Source organism: Calidris pugnax, unplaced genomic scaffold, assembly GCF_001431845.1.
Source record: "Calidris pugnax isolate Ruff unplaced genomic scaffold, ASM143184v1 scaffold63, whole genome shotgun sequence".
NCBI lineage: Eukaryota > Metazoa > Chordata > Aves > Charadriiformes > Scolopacidae > Calidris > Calidris pugnax.
Window position 1 is genome coordinate 5,657,745 of NW_015090852.1, and position 19,864 is coordinate 5,677,608.

The 19,864-nt window shown below is 38.7% G+C and overlaps 2 protein-coding genes across 4 annotated transcripts in view; one reads left to right on the forward strand and one right to left on the reverse strand.

Annotated features, from left to right (window-relative positions):
* UCHL5 (ubiquitin C-terminal hydrolase L5) overlaps nucleotides 1-5,328 on the reverse strand; it is a 19,667-nt gene extending 14,339 nt beyond the window's left edge. Inside the window, exons 1-3 of the mRNA XM_014943395.1 lie at nucleotides 5,108-5,328; nucleotides 3,551-3,614; nucleotides 1,778-1,883 (exon numbers count right to left, since the gene is read on the reverse strand). Coding sequence (XP_014798881.1) covers nucleotides 1,778-1,883; nucleotides 3,551-3,614; nucleotides 5,108-5,189 — 252 coding nt within the window. The 5' untranslated portion in view covers nucleotides 5,190-5,328. The remainder of the gene's footprint in view (nucleotides 1-1,777; nucleotides 1,884-3,550; nucleotides 3,615-5,107) is intronic.
* TROVE2 (TROVE domain family member 2) lies at nucleotides 5,262-18,473 on the forward strand. Of its 3 annotated transcripts, none has more exons than XM_014943394.1 (9): nucleotides 5,262-5,357; nucleotides 10,731-11,330; nucleotides 11,845-12,065; nucleotides 12,313-12,459; nucleotides 14,011-14,148; nucleotides 14,443-14,559; nucleotides 15,348-15,461; nucleotides 15,913-16,059; nucleotides 17,158-18,473. In XM_014943394.1, the coding sequence occupies exons 2-9, from the start codon at nucleotides 10,751-10,753 to the stop codon at nucleotides 17,308-17,310; spliced, it is 1,617 nt and encodes a 538-aa protein (XP_014798880.1). In that variant the 5' UTR covers nucleotides 5,262-5,357; nucleotides 10,731-10,750; the 3' UTR covers nucleotides 17,311-18,473. The 3 variants fall into 3 exon arrangements, 2 of the variants coding, with proteins under 2 accessions (XP_014798880.1, XP_014798879.1); XR_001412223.1 differs by lacking the exon at nucleotides 5,262-5,357 and adding an exon at nucleotides 5,712-5,879 and having other exon boundaries at nucleotides 10,728-11,330; nucleotides 15,348-15,454; nucleotides 17,158-17,289; XM_014943393.1 differs by lacking the exon at nucleotides 5,262-5,357 and adding an exon at nucleotides 5,715-5,879 and having other exon boundaries at nucleotides 10,728-11,330.
* Nucleotides 18,474-19,864: the final 1,391 nt, after the last annotated feature.

The window sequence follows — 19,864 nt, forward strand, 5'->3', positions numbered from 1 at the left end:
TGCTTCAAAGAAAGCTACAAAATAAAGACGACTTTTTATTGTTAGCCTTTAATTCTGTTTCTGTCAGCAAGTCTAACACTATCCAAATTTTCTGATGTACATTCTGCAATTCCAACTTAAAGCTCAACAAAGTTGCTTTTAGCTACTTGCTTTTAAATGCAGTGTCATGCCACAAAAAGGGAAGTGGAAAGGGGAAAAAAAGAAAAAGAAGTAGAGCAAGCAGACAAATGCTTTGAAACTTTTCAGCATCCACAAGAATGGTAATTCTGGGAGAATTTCATCTACTCACAGGAAACAAGAAAGACCAAATCCCTTGAATGAGGGTAAAGCTGCCCTCATCTTAAAAAACCCTCTCTGGGTTCACATCAGAGTAATTTCCTCCTGCCACACAACTACCCTTTGAGAGTTATATCAAGGATTTTCCCTGAGGTTCTTCGCATCAAGGCTTTCTGTAGCCACAGCCTACTGATTGCTAACAGTATGTTTGATTGGGTAGAAATCACAACCTAAATCAGTGTCTACCAGACCCATCAACCTACAAAGATCTTTGGCAAACTACTGCTGATCATAAGAATGGTGGATACTGCTTGGCAGGACTCAAGAGCTGCAGCCGTGGAAGAACGAAGAAAACAGTATTAAAAAAGATCCCAGAATAAAGTAATCCACAATAGCATGAAACCAGAAGGTGATTATAAAAGAAACAAATTAAAGTTTATTATCTGCACAACAAAAGCACACACACACACAGAATGGCCAGGAGAGCTATAGATACACCAAATGTTTCCATTGCTTTCCATATTTCTAAAGTGTGTGGAGACTTCTTTATGTCCTGAAATTTACATACAAAACACTTCTGCATTTGTGGAAGAAAAAATAACACACAAAAAAACCCCCAACAACCAAAAAACCCACTATAAACAAACAAACAAAAAAAACACCAGCCCCAAAACAACATCCAGTCTGCATCACTCTTCATAGAAAGCCTAATAATTTGCTCTTTGATATGAATGCTTTGCAATTAACACACATAGGGTTACATTTCTTGTTCGGACTGTTACATTTATCATCGTTTGAGAAGCAGGTCTTTAAAAAGAACTAAAAATATTTATTGCTCCTATTTTTTTTTTTTTAAGTCCTCCTACTTTCAGTCTGGTAACTTTTTCTTGCTTGCAAAAAATACACACAGCAGCCTGTAAAAGCTAACACTGAATTTCAGTACTACTTGTTATTTAATAACACAATGGATTACATAAACAAAAACAATTTTTCCTGTAATTTTTAATTTAAACTCACCTTACTGATTTAAATATTTAAACTTCCATGCCAAAATGGTCTGCAAACTCTTGCAGGAAAGTATTATCCTAGAGCTATGCTGCTCTTGATGCAGAGGATTTGCAGCAAATACAAGAAATCAAATACAAGAAACAAGAAATAAAAACTAGACCAAAATAAACATTTCTTCCTAGAATTTGTTGAAAGTGGTTTCAAAAAAATAATATGCTCATTCTGCTGAGAACATTTACCAAATAATTCTTTATTGCACAGAAGAGTTACTTACTCTTATAGGAGTGGGTTGACAAATAAATAAGAGCTTAACTCTTCCATAACCATTGATATTTTTGTCTGACTTGACAGATCGATCTGATTAGTACATAGTCCCTAGTCTCACAGGATTTGTTGAAGTTATTTCACCTTGCAAAATATTAATTTTTGTGCATATATTAACAAAAAGCCATGTTTCATTATATATCTAAGAAAAATACTGAACTTGTCATACCTGTTTAGCAAAAAATATTGTATCCAGTCTGGAATCCTGAACAACAGAACCTGCTGGTTCCTCTCCAGGCTGCCACTTGAAGAGGAAAATCAGCCCATGCACTGGCCTAAAAAATAAAATTGATAGGAAAAAAGAAAAAAAAAATCAAAGCCAGAAACCTCTATTATAATTTAACTGTATGCTGGTACAGTAATTCTCTTAATTATTTATTTCTAAACTTAAGGAACCTGCACTGAAATTTTCAGATGCCCTCTTTTAATTATGCAGAACATACTTCAGGCTTCTTTCTGTATATGCTAAACCATCCCAAACTGAATTAGCATTTAGTCAGTAATTTCCCTGTCAGGACCAGTTCTCCTGGTTACTGTAACTCTTACAGTTGCACAACACTCCTTTTAGTTTGTTAGTGACAAATAGCTATCAAAACATTTGTCAATCATATACAAGAGCTGGAACTAGAGTTTTGGTAATCCTCTTAGGCATAAATGAAATACTCAAAGATAAGAGAAGCTCTTGTGAAACTTCATGCTTCGAGTTATCTCTCTGAGAAGTATGACAAATCCAGTTTTCCCTTCCATTGAAGTTGTGTCTTGCTCTTCAGACTCGCATAGTAAACAGCTTTTAGTGCAAGTTACACTGTATTTAGTATTCCCATAAACCAAAAATGTATTAGTAAAGGAAACAATTTGTACAAAATCTACAACTACAATTAAGCAAAAATTTATTCATCGTATCAAACTGATTTTAAGGTCATCGTCACAAGTTTTTTCTACAAAAGGTCAACATACTACCATACTGCACGAGGTACTTTTCCTAAGCTCTGACCAGAAATCTGAGGTGCCTTTTTAAACAGTGGGTTCACAGAGGGAATTGAAAAAAATGTTATGTGCTATTATATTCTTTAACTCTTAGTGTTTAAGTTAAAATACTGCACGTATGTGTGAGAAGGCGGCTGGCCACCACTCATGACTAGAAAGATATACACCTGTCTGTACAAGGAAACAAGGCTGTCACTTTATGAACAAAACGGGTAATATTTTGATGAAGCAAATAAACCACTTCTCAATTAACATTTCTGCCATTCAGGCACCACTTGTCACTATCTTCGGTCAGACAAAAATTCTAAAGCTACATCTTCTGAAAGATTAATTATACAAGCATAGGATATCTGCACAGGAACAGAGTGTGACCTGGGTTAGATGACACTGTCCTCCTAAAATCTTGCACGTGAACATGGGTAACACTCAGTGCATCATGGACAACATGACAGAAGAATTAATATTGCCTAATAAGGGCAGAACTGTTCCATATAACTGACAATGGTTGATATAATAAGACGACTATTTGCCTTGACATACACGTGGAAGTGGTTCTGCAGGAAAAACAAGTTACAAAAGTACCTAAGTATACTAAATTAATTTAAGGCAACAGATACATCATCATGTTATGCGAGGAAGAAGGGAGATAAAGCAAGGAACAGAAGTTTGTCGAAGGATATAATGCAAGCCAATGACAAAATAATTGGAAATGTATTTTCACATTCTAGCTGATCTTGTTTTCTTTTTCTGAAACCAGAAAAGCAGGTATTCAATTAAATCAAAATCCTAATGAACTTCTACAGAAACTGAAGAAAAAAAACAGTGAAAAACCAATCAACCAAACCACCAAAAAATCCACTGAGGTTAGTACACATTATTTCATAAAGAAATGTAAACAAAATGACTTCATACAAATATAAATAAAAACCACAGAGGAATGAGAGAAGTGCCTTACTTCAACTTTTCAAAGTTCTCTGGTTCCAAACTCCATATTTCTTCAACTTGTGCTCCTCTACAACCTGAAACAAGGAAAAATACAAGTTTCTTCAACCACCCCATTTAAAAGAGACACAGACAGTAAAGACAGACACATGAAACAACTATGGTAACATTTACAATTAGTATGTCCAGGTGATGAAAAAGTCTATTTACATGCTTTAACGCACCTCCATTAAAAAACACAGAACAAACAAACATGACAGGTGAAGAGAATTTCAAGAATTTCTCCTGTGTATGATGATGTTGTCTTTATAACACAGCTGCATTTAAAAAAGAAGCAGAAGAGATTAACATGTCTTCGTTCATCTCACGTCCTTTGCTCAACAGAAAATAATATGTTTTTTAAAGACATTATCAGCTAGTCAAAAACTTAAAACATGCGACTAAAGAAAGACAAAATTACCCATGATAGTAGACTGAAAATACTGTAAATAAATACTCAAGTAAGATGTTTCCAGAGCCACAAAAGTTCAAATACCTAGTACATGGAAGACTCATTTATTCGTTAAATAGAAACACAAGAGGAGAAGCATGTCTGGACTCCACTTGAGAGAGAAAGATGTGACAAATGATAAATCAATGTAATTTAGTATAAAACCACTTTGCTTCTTTGGCCAAAAACCTGAGTAGACTTATCTGTTGTCATAGCCATACAAAAACAGTATTGCTAAGGATATTAAACGCAATTCCACATAAAATTCGATGTACTAAAGCCCACAGCAGCCTCTCGCAGGCTACCCTGCCTACTGCCAAGCGCCACAGCTCAGCTGGGTCACAGCCGGTTCCCATCTCGTCCCCTCTCTCCCGGGGGCTCCCTGACCCTGTCTGCTGGCTCTCGACCCGCACGCCTCTCTGATGGCCCTGGGCACACGCAGTCCTTCTCCCCGCGGCAGCGTGTGCTCACCCAGCTCTCCGGCAGCAGTCTACGTGCGCCCCGGGTGACAGGACGGGCTGCCCGGCACGGCCCGCCCCTCTGAAGGCGGGAACGGCTGGGCCGCGGCGGGGGCAGCCCGAAGCGGCGGCTCGGGGCCCTCACAGCCCCCCTCGGCCGGGAGGGAGACCGGCGGCTGCCGTCGGCGGGTAGGCGTGAGACCCGTAGGCTGCCGGGGCAGGACGGCGCCAGAGCGCGGGAGGAGCCGGGCGCTGCGGGCAAGGCCCGCGGGCCGGGACGGCCGCGCAGAGGTCACCGGAGACGCGCTCGTTCCCACTCGCGGCCGTTCACCGCCACGCCGAGAGCTTCCGCGGGACCACCTTTGCGACGCTCCCGCTCGCTACGCCGGCGCCGAGCCCAGCCTCCGCCGTGCCCCGCGTCCCCTTTCCCGCCCGCCCGGCCCGCAGACACGCTGCGGCCGAGCTCAGCCCCCCAGGGCCCCCGCGCCCTTCGGCAAGGGAGCCGGGCAGGTCCTGCTGGACGCAGCGGTGGGGCTACTCTCGCTCCCGCGGGGCTACGGCCTCAGAGCCCCACCACCTGCCCGGCGACGCGACCCCGGCCCCACTTCTGCTTCTCCCTCACCGAAGCCCTTGATAAGCTCCGTGAAGACGCCCGGGTCGCTCTCCATGAGGCACCACTCGCCGGCGCTGCTCCCTGCCGACATGATGACGGCGGCCGGCGCTGCTTACTCGCTCGCGCTCACTCTCTCCCTCTCTCCCCTTCCCTCAGGCTCGGCGCCGCCGCCGACCGGGCCACTTAAGCTGCGAGGCCGAGGCACGCCGCTCCCTTCCCGGCAGGCCCCGCGGCCCACGCCGCCCCTGTCATCTCTATGGTGAGGCGGGGCGGGAGCAGGAAGCGGCGGCAGGGACTGGATCCGGGGCAGCCGCCCGCTGCCGGCTGCGGCACCGCCCCGGTGGCCGAGGAGCCGCGCCTCCGCCCTGCGGCTCTGCTCCTGTGGTGGCGGAGCGGGCGGTGGAACCCGGGGGGGAAATTCTCTGCGCCGCGGCGGGACGGGGCTGTGGCCCGGCGGCGCGGCTCCATCCGGGCACTGGGGCGCGGCCGCGGGGGGCGGTGGGCGCGGCCCCATCCGGGTCCCGGGGATGCTGTCAGGGCGCCGGCGGGGCGGGGCCGGGCTGCGGGAGAACGCGGAGCCTCCGGCGGCCGAAGCGGGAGACCCGCCCTGCCTGTCCCCCTCCCGCGCCCAGAGCCGGCTCCGCCATCATCCGCCGTCCCCGGCTGCCCTCTCTTCCCCATCGCCCGGTGGCCCGGTAACCGCGCCACTGCTGGGCGTCGCAGGCCGCGCTGGGCCGGGCAGGCCCTGCCCTACGGCCCCTCCCAGGCTGCGGCCTCGCAGGCAAGTCGCGCCTCCCCGGCGGAGCGCTGAGGGCGGGAGGAGCGGGCGGGCCCCGGGCGGGTAGAGTCGCGGCCCGGCGGGGGTGTGGGCTCCCCCTCCTCCGCCTCAGCCGCGGCCGGGGCGGTGTGGGTGGATGTGGGAGGAATGCGGAGAGGCCGTCTCGGGCAATGGCCACCTCCCGCTCGGCACCTGGGCTTTGGAAACCCCGTGAGGGGATTACAGGGCGCCTCGGGTTGGGGTTGCTGGTCTGCCCCGCCGTCGCTTGTGTTTATCAGCCGTATAGAAACTGGCAGCCAAACTCACAGGTTGTTCAGTATCAACTTGAGATGCTTTTTCTTCATGATTTCGTTCAATGTCAGCTAAGCTACCTTTTCCCTCCAGTCAATAAATTATTTAAGCAAATAGACTTTTAAGCAAATTCTACAGGAGAATTTTTTTGAGTAAGTACGTGTTTCATGTATTCTGTTATTATCTCCTGTGCTGTCGTCATGCTGCTGATCGTGCCCTTTGTCATTTGGGAAACATCCTCCTAGCATTCTTGTTACATAGAGATGCTTGTTTTCTGCAGTAGAATCATAGACTGGTTTAGATTGGAAGGGACTTTAAAGACCATGGTCAGAGCTCTGCTGTAGTGCTGCTGTAGTGCAGCTGGATTTTTTTACAGCCGTAGCTGAGTGTGATGCTTATGCTCTCTCAGGTCAATAAACTAGGAGACATTCTTTATAATCTTCAGTTTAATGCCTATACAGAATTTTTGAGACGAGAGTGGGAGAAAGCAGTTTCTTATAGAATGAAGCATACATGGTTTTGAAGTATATGAAAAAAAAATTGAAGTGCTGTCTTTAAAATGCCAGTGGCTTTTTTTTTCATGAAAGATCTGGGCTGGTCAAAATTTAATTCCATTTGTTTTCACTGCCAGGTTTGATTGATCTTTGTTAACATAGCAGTTAAATTTAAGATCTGAAGTTACAACCTGTAGTTGTGTTAAAGGTCTGTTCTTTATTCTTTTTCCCCCCCTATGTACCTGCAACTTGTACTGTGAGACCTTTTATTTCTTAGGAAAACTAGTGGTGAACTGTAAAAATCATAGAAAATAACAGAGGTTAATTTATAAACTCAATCATGTTATGGTACAGCAACATAAATATACTGACTTGTCAATCAAGATGTAAATGCTGTATAGGCCGTGGTAGACCAGTCAGAGCCATATTTTACTTAGAAATTAATTTATATGGTGTTTGGAATATATAAAAAAATTCCCTGAGTGTTTTTCTCTCTTTCATTAATAATGGTGAGCAACCATTTATTGTAGTTCAGTGGTTTTCATGATAAAGTATTTAATCTGTGACTTCCGAGGCTTTTCACGTTGCTGTTTGCATTCACGTAGCTCAGAAATTGGAAATGCTTATGGAGCCAGAGTATCATTGATAAATCCATGAGTGTTTGAAATTCAGGTTCATTGCTTGAGCTCAGCAAATTAAGAGCAGGGTTATGGTAGAGCATACATTAGGCACGTATTTGCATTTATCCATCTGCAAGAGTGAAAGTTGTCTGTGTTGTACGGGGGTTAAAGCAGTAAACAAACTTGAGGTCTGGGCAGAGGAGAAGGACTGGTTAGAGGGAGGGAATAGCTTTGGGAACTTGTGAGGTTGAAATATAAAACAGGAGTTAGAAATGCCCAACGTCATTTAAATAGTTCAACACTGAATAAGTGCTTTTCCAGTTGAACCTGGCAATGTTTAAATTTATACTTCTAGTGTGACTGTTTAGTAGTGAAATTAGTGGTTTGGATGAGGAATTAAAGGTTTCAAGGGTAATTTTTAAAATATAAATTTATTGTAGGGAATTTACAATTTGTATTAGCATCCAAAAGATTATGTTGGTTTGAAGCTCTTTTTAAATCCCTGCGACAGCAATAAGCCGTTTGAGATAAGTCCGTTTTGTATCCTAGCGTGCTTAGTAGGAGGCATTAATAACTTTATTAAAGATTTCAGAAGACTTGACGTAGGTATTGATGGGATAAGTACTGCAGGCGCTTCATTCCAGTGTGAAATACTGTGTTCCATTTGAGAGGATGACTTTGAGGGCTGAGTGAAAGTGAAGCTTCACAAAAAGTGAAAATCATAACTTCATCTTTTTTTTTGTAGCTCATAGTATATTCCTAAGAAGGCAAATTAAAGAGCTAAGCTTCAGAAAAACTAGAAGTGTACATTTGCAACTATCTTTTAAAATATGTGTCAGAAGCCATAGCCAAAATCCTGTGGATGCTACCACACACCTCTTCAGTGCTACGAGTCCGTACAAAACACGTAAACATAAAAAATATCCACTGTTAACAAGCGTAAGTTAGGTTTGATATACAGTTTAATAGAGAAGTGCAGAAGGAGAATTTTTTTTTCTGATTGTTAGCTCTTAAACTTCTTTAATACAATATAGTTAACATCGCACGGCATGTGCACGTGACAGCAAAGTAGTGAACTGTTTGCCTCTCAGGATGATAGCTGTGATGGAAATACAGATCTTGTGTTACAGTATTTTATAAATAAATCTAGATTTCAAACCAGATAAGTATTAGATGTAATTTTAGAAATGTTATAATTAGGTTTTGTTGCTGTTCTCAGGGTGGTGATGACAATGGTAGCTACTTAGTATTTATAACTATAAAATGAGTGTGTGAAGACGAATGAGACTCATCAAGTAAGAATTAAGATAAAATGGGCATATCAGATGGAAAAATACAGGTAAAAACTATAAACTGTTCAAACTAGTGCTGATATTTCTTAATATTATCAGCAAAGTGAGATCGTAAGTGTTTTGTTTAACCACAGACATAGTGCTTCCATTTCAGTTTAAGTCTTGGTGATCTATAGGTGACTGAGAAGAGTTTTCCCATTAGTCTCATTTTAATGTAGTAAAATTTACTATAGCAGGGGTATGAAAGACGCAACATGAAATTATTCTCAAGATTTCATATACATAGAGATCTTGTTACTTATGCATGGTCCCTTATGCTTCCCATTCTTATTTTTGCTTTGGGATTATGGTGGTTTTCAGTATGTTTCGACATGCCATTTTTTATCTGATAAATAAACTAATGGACACTGTGATTTCACAATTTTTTGTTTGTGTTTTGTATGTTTATTATTAAATGTTACCTACTGTTTAATGAAACTAGCTAAGTTACACTGAACACTGATAGGGTGTTCATGCATTGCGAATACCACCACCCTTGTTATTTTCAGTGTATTTGCATGTTTCAGATGTCAGTGAAAAAGTCACCTCAACCGTGATGTGTATTTAAATTGGTTTGGCAGGAAACATGCTTAGAATATTTAAGCGCTGAGAAAAATAGCTGAGCACTGGTGTTCTGAATAATACCATGAAAGATATTTCTTAGTTAATTTTAAACTGAAACCTGCCTGCATTTTTAAACCAGGTATCATCATGTGGCTTCTATTTTTATGATTTTAGCAGCATATAGAATATGACAGGAGCACTGACGATTATTTATCATTTAATTCTGGATGCAGACAGCACATCACTGCAGATAGGCAAGGGTGCATTTCTAGTTGCTTGCAGAGAAAGGACAATTCTGTGTCAAAGTAGGGAAATTGTTTGTAAATCAGTGTGTTACTTACCTAAACTGGGGAAAAAATTCTGTCTATATTAGTCACATTTATTTGTGCTAGCTTATCCTGGTAAATGAAGCAAAATGGCTTTTATCTTCAGTATCCCACCAAGCCTGTCAAAAGTAGATATCGGCAGTACTTAAAAATTGTTAAGTGGATTTCTTTGAAATGACATTTGTGTGTGCTCAGACTTTAGTGTGTGCATATTTTAAGATATATATGTGGTTTGATGCAGTGGGTTATTGGTGCTTTTTTTTTGAAATAGGACCTCTTGGTGCTATGTAGTCTCTCTTTATTGTTTGGTGAGAACTGAGAAAACTGAATTTATTACTGTCATATTAATGTTTTAGAGATAGCGATGATGATGAATTTTCTTCTCCTTACCCTGCTGATTTCATTTCACCTGCATTTATTTCTGTTTAAATGTGATGGCTTGAATTTTACCATGCTAGATGTCCTCTAAGTAGGAGCAGTGTTGTTGCCTGCAAATATTACAGCTGAATTCTCTTGCAACTCAAGAGTGTATACATATAAAGACCTGAAAGATGGTGAATTTTTGGGCAAAAAATCTTCTTAACCTCAAATGTCAAGCAGTACAGAATTTGTTGTTATGTCTTTGTGTTTTTGTGGATCTCACTTGAAACAGGAGACCATTTGAGCCTGTAATAAAGATAATTTTTTCTTGAGCTACTGTCGGTTGTTAAAAAGTTATTGTCTAAGCCTCACTATTTAAACTCTCACAAAGTCTTCATGATGTACAGAAAACAGTTTTTCTGTATTTTAGTTCTTTATTGTAGTATCATGTTTCTTCACTTAGTCAGTGTTACCAATTCTTCGGCAAAATAGAGTAGGGCAAGATCCGAGTTTTGAGCAATTTAGTATGTGATTCAAAAGTCTACCCAAGAAAGTAGTACAATATATTGGTGGGAAAAGGGCATAACACCAGCTGTGTTTTCTGTGTGCCACTTATTTGGGTTAAGTAGTTGCTAAGTTGATTTTAAGAAAATAACTTTGTCACTGTTGTAACTCAAGAGGGTTTTTTTTTTGTCTCTTTTCCCCTAACTGATGCGTATTATTGCGTACTTAGAGTATAGTCTTACCAAATTTATGAAGGAAAAATTACAAGTGTATAGATAAGACATACCTACTTTGCTAAGAAGTGATAAAGGAGTCATCAGGTTTTAACAATAGTTCTTAATATACTTTGTTATTCCTTCAGCAGACCTCTTGGAAGCGTAAACAATGGAGGACGAGGAAAACCAAGTGCTGCTTCCGAATGAAAAGCAGGTGCCGAACTCTGAAAGTGGTTACGTGTGGCACGTCACCGACATGAATCGACTGCAACGTTTCTTGTGTTTTGGTTCAGAAGGTGGTACTTACTACATCAAGGAGCAGAAGCTGGGCTTTGAGAATGCAGAAGCTTTAATAAGACTGATTGAAGAGGGTAGAGGTTGTGAAGTTGTTCAAGAAATAAAGACGTTTAGTCAAGAAGGCAGAGCTGCAAAACAGGAGCCCCTGCTTTTTGCTCTTGCGATTTGCTCGCAGTGTTCTGATGCAAAAACAAAACAAGCGGCATTTAAAGCTGTCCCTGAGGTGTGTTGCATACCGACCCATCTCTTTACTTTCATCCAGTTTAAAAAAGATCTGAAGGAGGGCATGAAATGCGGCATGTGGGGCCGCGCGCTGAGGAAAGCTGTTGCAGATTGGTACAATGGAAAGAATGGCATGGCTGTTGCTTTAGCAGTTACAAAATATAAACAAAGAAGTGGTTGGTCTCATAAAGATCTTCTGAGGTTGTCCCACCTAAAACCTGCCAGTGAAGGTAATAAAGTTTTATTTACCTGAAAAATACTGTGGTTTTAAGCTTTTTATATTTACTGTGGAACTATTTTGGAAACCCAAATACCATTGTAGACTGATGATTTCTTAGTGATGCTATCCTGCAAATTGCACCTTAAAAATATGAGTGGTCGTATCAGAAACTGACCTGTTTATCTTCAAGGTGAACAGGGTTTATTCCTTCTTTTTCTTCCTTATGTCAAGAGAAGAGAAAATAATACAATTCCCTCATTTTTTTCCTATTTGTTAACAAATGATGATGTAACACTTTCTCGTTACTTGGAAAGATCTGTTGGTTTCAAATACAATAGGCTCCTTGCTTCTAAGGAGAACAATACAGTAATTAAGCTAGTGCTCTAAGTTGTGTGTGGCTGACCTTTCTCATAGCTGCTTGGCTGGTCTGAGAATGATACCTGTTAACTCCTTTGCTTGCTAGAATGATGCATGCCAGTGAAAAGACAGTAATCCTGCTTGGAAAATATTTCTCTTTGCAATAGGAATTGCTATAGTCACTAAATATATCACCAAAGGGTGGAAAGATGTCCAAGAGGCTTATAAAGACAAAGCAGTTTCTGCTGAGACTGAAAAACTCTTGAAGTACCTGGAGGCTGTGGAGAAAGTGAAACGCACAAAAGATGAGTTGGAAGTTATTCATCTGATAGAGGAATATGGTCTAGTTAGAGAGCATCTCCTGACAAACCATCTGAAATCTAAAGAGGTGAGTGAACTTCATTAGCTTTGTATTCTCCTTAGGGTAACACTTTTCAGAGTCTTAAGTTTAGATTTCCATAAATAGCCCTTATGCTGTTTTTCAAGTTATTTATGCAAGTACCTAATTTAAAAGCATGAAGATTTTCATATAACCACTACCTTTATTTTAAAATACACTTATTTAACGTACAGATGTCAGTTCTTGTAGTTTGGGAATCTTATCTTTTTTTTCCCTTCTCTTTCTTTGATCATAGGTTTGGAAGGCATTGCTGAAGGACATGTCTATTTCTGTATTGTTGAGAAATTTAGGAAAACTGACAGCAAATTCAGTGCTTGAACCACGAGGTTCAGAAGTGGCAATAGTATGTGAAAGACTAAGAAATGAGAAACTGCTAAAAAAGGTAAGAATGTTGTCATAATCAGTGACAGCATTTGTGGTTTCTAATCTCTTCCTAAACTGTATTTCTTCAGGCAACCTCCTTACAAAATAAAAGGGATGTTCTTTGGAGGAAATGTATAGTTTATTCTTTTAAAAAAACGAGTTGAATACCTGCACCTTTATTTTAAAGCTTGTATATATCATTTCTCATTTGATTTCCCCCCTCCCCCTCTCTTTTTCTGAAACTTTTGTACAAATTAAGTAGATTGACAGCTAGGATCTTTTCTTAAATTAGGGCTGGGGCAACCTTTGTCTGTTGGGTTCATCTGTTGCTTCTGAGTCTTGTAATGTAAAATCAGCAATACAAGCTTGAAAAGTGACTGGAAGTCACTCTGTAGGATCTTAGGAAGTGAGTGAAGAAGCTAGCATAGCAGCTGAGAGGAAAAAGAAGACAGAAAAGGAGGCTTTCTCCTTTCAGATTGCTTTACTATCCGTCAAAGAGATGAGAAAATAAGAGGGGAAAAGAAGGAGAACAAAAATTTCTTCCAAAGGGAGAACAAATTTTTTCAGGAATTTAACGGGAGATGGAGAAGACAAGTGGCTTTTTCTGATAGTTTTGTGAGTTTGGGGAGGTAAAAATCAGGGTGCTTAATTTCTTCAAGACCATAGTTGAATTGGGAAGAGCAACCCATCCTTTTTTTTTTTCCCATCCCACTGCTCTTCCCTTTGTCTGCTTTGTGTTTTAACCATACATTGCTGCTTAGGCACTGGAGAAGGGAGAGCAAAGATGGTGGCACAACACCTTGATGGAAGAAAGAAAACAGACAGGCAATCAGATTTGCTAAGGTTTGCTGCTGGTAGTGAGGCAAAAAATTAAAAAATGTTTTCCCTTGAGGAGAAAGATAACAAAATGTTGATAAATCAGTAAAGTAAAGCAAAGATGTGGTTTAGAATACTTAGTGTGTGGCAGACACTGGTTTGGTTTATGTAGGGAAAGCAAAAAAAGAAGAAAATGTTTGGACTGTTTTCTTATAGTAGGAGGAAAATAAATGCTGTATTCTGAAAGTAGTTTGTTTGTCCAATTTTACTGTATCTGATACAAAACTTTTAAGTTGTTCCTGCCCATGGCAGGGGGGTTGGAACTTCATGATCTTTAAGGTCCCTTCTAACTGGAACCATTCTATGATTCTAAGTTTGTTCTTTCCCTAGCTCAATTCCTTTCCCTTCAGCAGGACAGGGACTTCCTCTTACTCTAAGACTGTGATAGAAAACAGCATTGGACAATCATAGATAGAGCTGTGAAATTTCATTAAAGTTCTGGTGATGGCATAACATTTGGGATTCATTGGAGGATTCTGGGAAAGGAATGAGGTCCATTACCAGTAACTGACAAGGATTAGTTTGTTCAACAGCTGTGTAAAGACTGCACAAACTCTTCAAATTTAAAGTAACAATATACTAACCCAGAGATTTTTGTTGTAGGATTTGATTTTTAGTTTTAGTTTATTACTTTTTTTTTTTTTTAAGGAGTTCAGATTTTCAAAAACTTACTATTGACTTCTTTTGCCTGTAGGGCAGAATACATCCATTCCATATTTTGGTTGCATTAGAAACCTACAAAGCTGGACATGGAAGCAGAGGGAAGCTTTGGTGGCGTCCTGATGAAGACATTTTAGAAGCTTTAGATGCCTCGTTTTACAAAACTTTCAAGGTAATATAGCTCTTTAAGAATTCTCTCTTTTCTGAAAGCTTATAAAATGGTCAAGAAAAGTTTGTTGGGTGGATAACAATTTTGAAACTTTATAACAAAAATATTAGGAATTGGGATTTTGTTAAACAAAGAATTAAAACTTCATGATATATGAAGCTTGTTGCAACATTATTGTCCTAATGTAATCCCGGAAAGAATAAAAAAAATCCCCACATCTAGGATTGAAAGCAGAAGGAGGAAGAAGAAATTAATATATTAATGAAAACTTATTATTTTTTTCTTTTTTCCTTTTAGACAGTTGAACCAACAGGAAAACGCTTCTTAGTTGCAGTTGATGTCAGTGCATCAATGACACAAAAAGTTTTGGGGAGCGTGCTCAATGCTTCTACAGTTGCAGCAGCAATGTGTATGGTGAGGCGTTCAACTTCTTTTGTGTAATCATAGAATGGTTTAGGTTGAAGGGACCTTAAAGATAATCTAGTTCCAACTCCCCTGTCATGGGCAGGGACACTTCCCACACATTATTTATAACTATTCGCAGCTTGAGCTGCTCTTTTGATACAGAGGTGCTTTATAGTTGATTAGATATCAGAAGGAAATTTACATACAATATTTTTTGGGTACAGAAGATGTGATCTTGTGTCTTAGTAGTTGACTGGATGCTTAAAGCTACTGGCACCCAAATCCAAAAAAATAATTTGAAGAAGTTCGTTTCCAGTATAAAACAAATACATTTGATTTATGAATTATTTTTTTTTTCAGAAGCATTCATAGAGTAATACAGATTAGATTAAGCAATTTTGGGATAATTCTTATGTGTATTGAGTTATCAATATGGCCCTGGTATCACAATCACTTCCACCTCAATTTGATATTCTAAAACTTCTTGTGTATTTATCTTATAGAGGAGTCAAACTTTTGTGTGAGTTGGAAAATATTTAGTGTTTTATGTCAGAGGGGAGAGAAGAAATATGGAAGTATCTTTAGTTGCAATAGTTAGAGCAGTTATTTAGCTCTGTTTTTTGTAATGCTTATTTGCAGCAATATTACAGAATATTTAAAGTGTGGAGTGAAGCATTACTGCGTATGAGGAGCCAAATACAAAAGCATATGTCATGTTGTGTGTTTGGTAGGGAATGCCTTGATTCAGACATTAAAAACTATGAATAATATAACTAAATTATTTTTGTCTTTCTCAGGTTGTCGCACGTACTGAGAAGGATTCCCATATTGTTGCCTTTTCGCATGAAATGGTCCCTTGCCCAGTGACGACCGATATGACGTTACCTCAAGTATTAGTGAAAATGTATGAAGTATGTAAAAACAAACAAATACAAAAATTTAAAAAAAAATAGGAAGTAGCTGTTGCTAAAGTCAGAGTTTAGAAGTCTCAGCAGTTACAATGGTTACAATTTATGTTCTTTGTAATCAAGTCTAGTTTTGGGTTTAGCCTCTATCTGTGTAATAAAACACTGGATATTTTTCTCGCTTTTATTTAGAGAAAGTCCAGCAAATGTCATTATTTCAGATGCCAGGTATTACCATTGCAATTTAGAATGGCAGTGTTAGGTCACATCAAGTTAGTGCAAAAAGAATGTGAAAAAACCCAAGCAAAACCTGAGCAATAAAATGAATAAGTGAACTGTTGTTTAACAAAGAAGCCTCTGTGTGTGATAAAACTTGAAGCTTACATAAAAAGTAATTTTTCCATGGTTTACTGATTTTTTGTATTAATGTGTTCCATTTATTATTTTGTTTCTTAAGATTCCAATGGGTACCACTGATTGTTCCCTTCCAATGATATGGGCTCAGAAAACTCAGACAGCTGCTGATGTCTTCATTGTGTTTACCGACAATGAGACCTTTGCTGGAAATACTCATCCTGCAGCAGCTCTTAGAGAGTACAGAGAGGTAAACATGCTTCTGACTGTTTGTAACTGATGAATACAGGATAAAAGAAGTACCAGTTCTAAAGGTGTTTTAGAGACTGAACGAGTTTTGGTTTTTTTCAGTAAATAGTTATGTATTGTTAAAAACTGATATATAATTGATTGAATAAGTCTTTTTATAGTTCTTACAGAATGAAATCTGGCTTACAGAATTAAATTTAACTTTGATGGCTGCAGTAGATACCACAATGTTTAAATGAAGTAATGAAAATAAGCCTGTAGGGAGGCGTCAAGAGGATGAGGTGAAGGTGAAGAAAGCTCATTATGTTTTAAAGGGGCTACTCTAAGCTGTGCAGCTTCATAATTTTAAAATAGAACTTAGAAAAATACCTTCTCCAAGCCCATAGCTATCAGAAACTTTTATTTAATCAGCCGACAATTTTCTGTGCTTTCAAGGCACTAAACTACAAAAAATGGCAAGCATGCATGTACGGACATTAATCTTCTTATCATATCCACCCAGTTGAAATTAATATCAAAAATCTTTAACTTGGCCACCGTGTTTTAGTTTTCTTACTTGAGATTAGATCCCATTCCTACATTTGTTCTTTGAACAAAGAGTTCCTATTCTCTTCATGCCACTTGCTTTGCTTTACCTTATAGGTTACTAACCTACAAATTCAGCTCATTTAGCAGAATTGTCCAAGCCACAGTTCCTCTGTTTGTTCAACCAATATTTGGAAATTCTTGCCTTAGACAAAATCACACTCTTTGACTCCTATTAGATGATTTGGTAATTATTGAAAATTTTCTCAGAGTGAACCGCAGAATAGCAGTTGTTATATTTGCATTTGAAATAATCTATGATTTTTAGTATTGCAGGAAAGTCGTGCTAATATACCTCATTGTAATTATTTCCATTTATTTAAATATATCTACTGCAGGTTAAGTAAAATGTTGACAGGCAGTCTGCTATTCTTGTTATGGCATATCTAGATTCTATCACTATGGCTATTCAGACAGTATTTATGTAAGCAAGATAGCGAGATTTGGCCCTCTGGTATGTTTAAATTACTGTATATATGTGTGTTCTGATTATTTTTTTATTTCCTTCCTCTAGAAAATGGGTATTCCTGCGAAACTGATTGTTTGTGGAATGACGTCAAATGGTTTTACGATTGCAGATCCAGATGACAGAGGCATGTTGGATATATGTGGCTTTGATACAGGAGCTTTGGATGTTATTCGAAACTTCACTTTGGATTTGATTTAATTTTGTGGGCATCTGCTCTTCCCAGTGGGTCCATTGCTGGCAACAGACTTCACCCTGGGGATTCCCAGCCAAATATACTTTATTAGAATATGGCACATTATATACATATCAGAATGTTACCTTTTTGTGAAGGGAAAACAAGAAAAGCAGATGAGAAATCTCTTTTCTCTTTTTTCCTGTTGCACACAATTTAAAATAACATGGGAAGTTTGCTAAAAATAGCTACAGGGTTACACAACACATAATTTAATTTCATGTATAATAGATCATAAATACTGAGAGATTTTTAATTTTCCCCCCACCCCATTGCTGTGGAATGCTTGCTTGCAAGAATAAATGGATTAATTACTCTTAGGATGGGGCAGGAAACAAAAGTGGGTTTAGTATTTTTAATAACGTTAGTTTAACAGCAACTTCGTTGAGAGGGCTTTTTCTTTGGGCTTTTTTTAATCTTTGCATTTTAAACAAGTTACTAACGTTCAACAGTTTCCATTGTTGCACTTCAGATCTACAAAAGAAGTATTTTCTGGCACGTATGAGACCATGTGACTGTGATGCAGTATAAAAGTTACCCAGTAAAATTTTATACTGATAAAATTGAAAGTGGAAAAGCTCATGCTAATCTTTTTGTATCTGGATTATCGTTTGGGTTTTCAGGAGTAAAGTGTAATTCTCTTTAGATAAATTGAGAGGCAGTTTCTGTGCAATGCAGTTTCAGAAGCTCTATTTTAGAATTAATACACTTACAGGAAGTTCTAAGAATTATTTTTAGTAGAAAAAGACCCTGGAAATAGCTGGGAAGCCACATTCAGTCCATGTTCTAACTCCAGGAAGCATCAGCACACTTTCAGTAAGGAAGATCAACAAGTGCATGTGTCTTGGCCTGCTTTTGCAAGCTGATGGCAACAACTAGAAACAAAACACTGCAATTTCTTCAAAGGAATGTATACAATGATACAGAAACAATCTTCCTAACAGGAGAGTATTTCATTTTTTAAAATCTTTTTGTAGGTTAACGTTACTTCTGATTTCGTAGATTAATTCAAGCTAACATTTTTCAAAACTACCTCCAGTTTATAGTGACCAATTCTTAAAAACTTTTATGACATGTACAGTTGCCTCCTGCATGTTCTCAAAATCTTGTTTAGGAAGTGATTGAAACTGGATTTTTTTTTTTTTTTTTTTTTTTTTTTCTCCCTGGCATAATATACTGTCAAGTCTTCTGGTATCATCTTAAGCTCTGCATTTTTCACAATGTAGAGTTGAAAATGTGATTTGCACAAATTAAAAGAAGATATTTTTGTGAAGGCAATTCTTAAAACTGTACAGCCTGCTGTGGACCCCATGCCAATAAATAACAATTAGACACAACGCACAGTGAGATTTTCCTGTTGCCTTGAGTTATATTTACTGTATTTTTTATAATAAACTCTATTTAATATGAGTCTGTGTTTCACACACCGATAGAACTATATGTATTAAAAAAAGCCTTGATTTTTTTTTTTTTTTTTTTTTTTAGTCTGATAGCAAGAATGTGAGTAAATAAGAAGAAAGCTAGTGAATATCTTATCACTTTGGAACAGGAATTGATAGCAATTCATGTGTATATGTATTTAATTCTCTGTGTGTTTTTATATATGTGTGTATAGGGGGGAAGTTAAAAGATCTCTTTAGTAGATCATCTTAGAAGATGAGATAAGGTTTTTTAGTGATGCTTTTAAAACTTCCCATAAGACATATCTATGTCAGCCTCTTTTATGCTAATTCTGGCTGTTTGAAACAGTGAATTTGATGTTAATTTGAAAATAATTATGATTTATAAAAATAACCCAGTTGCGATAAATGACATGTAAGACCATATTTTTCTGCCTAAACACCAAGCTTTTAAATGTAAAATTCAAGTTAATATTATACTTTTGATACTTGTAACACTTTTCATTATGCCTCGTACATATTGATTATAAATTCTAATCTCACATTCTGTAGGATGGAGATCTCTTTTGGTGCTAAAATGTGAGGTTACGTGTTACTGAGGGTATTCTGCTACATACTTATACTCTACCTTAATGAATAAATCCATGACATAAAACCATGCTTAAAGGACTGCTGGTAGGAATGTTACCTTTCAGTGGACATGAATGTAGTTACTTCTGATTTATCACTGCTCTTATGATACGGCTCTGATAGAATGCTTGAAGAATACAGGACTGCCACCAGCTTGTCAGGTGACATCTAGAAAAAACAAGTGTTCCTACAAAAGCTGAGACATAGCACTTTGAGTTTGAAAAAGAAAATTAGCCATTTCTTACCCCTTGTAGTTTCCTTTCTAAAAAAACACCATTAATATGAGAAGCATTTTCTCAATACATGTTAATAATTTTTTCAAGTAAATGCACTGATGTTTTGGGGTTGGTTTTGGTAGTAACGTGTTTTAAATTACACAATAGTCAAACATCTAATTAGGTGTTTCCTTCTAAGCTAGAGATGGTGAAAATAACTGATAGATAAGTATCTTTTGCAAGTACTTTTTCTTATTTGGAGTAGTATTTGTGAA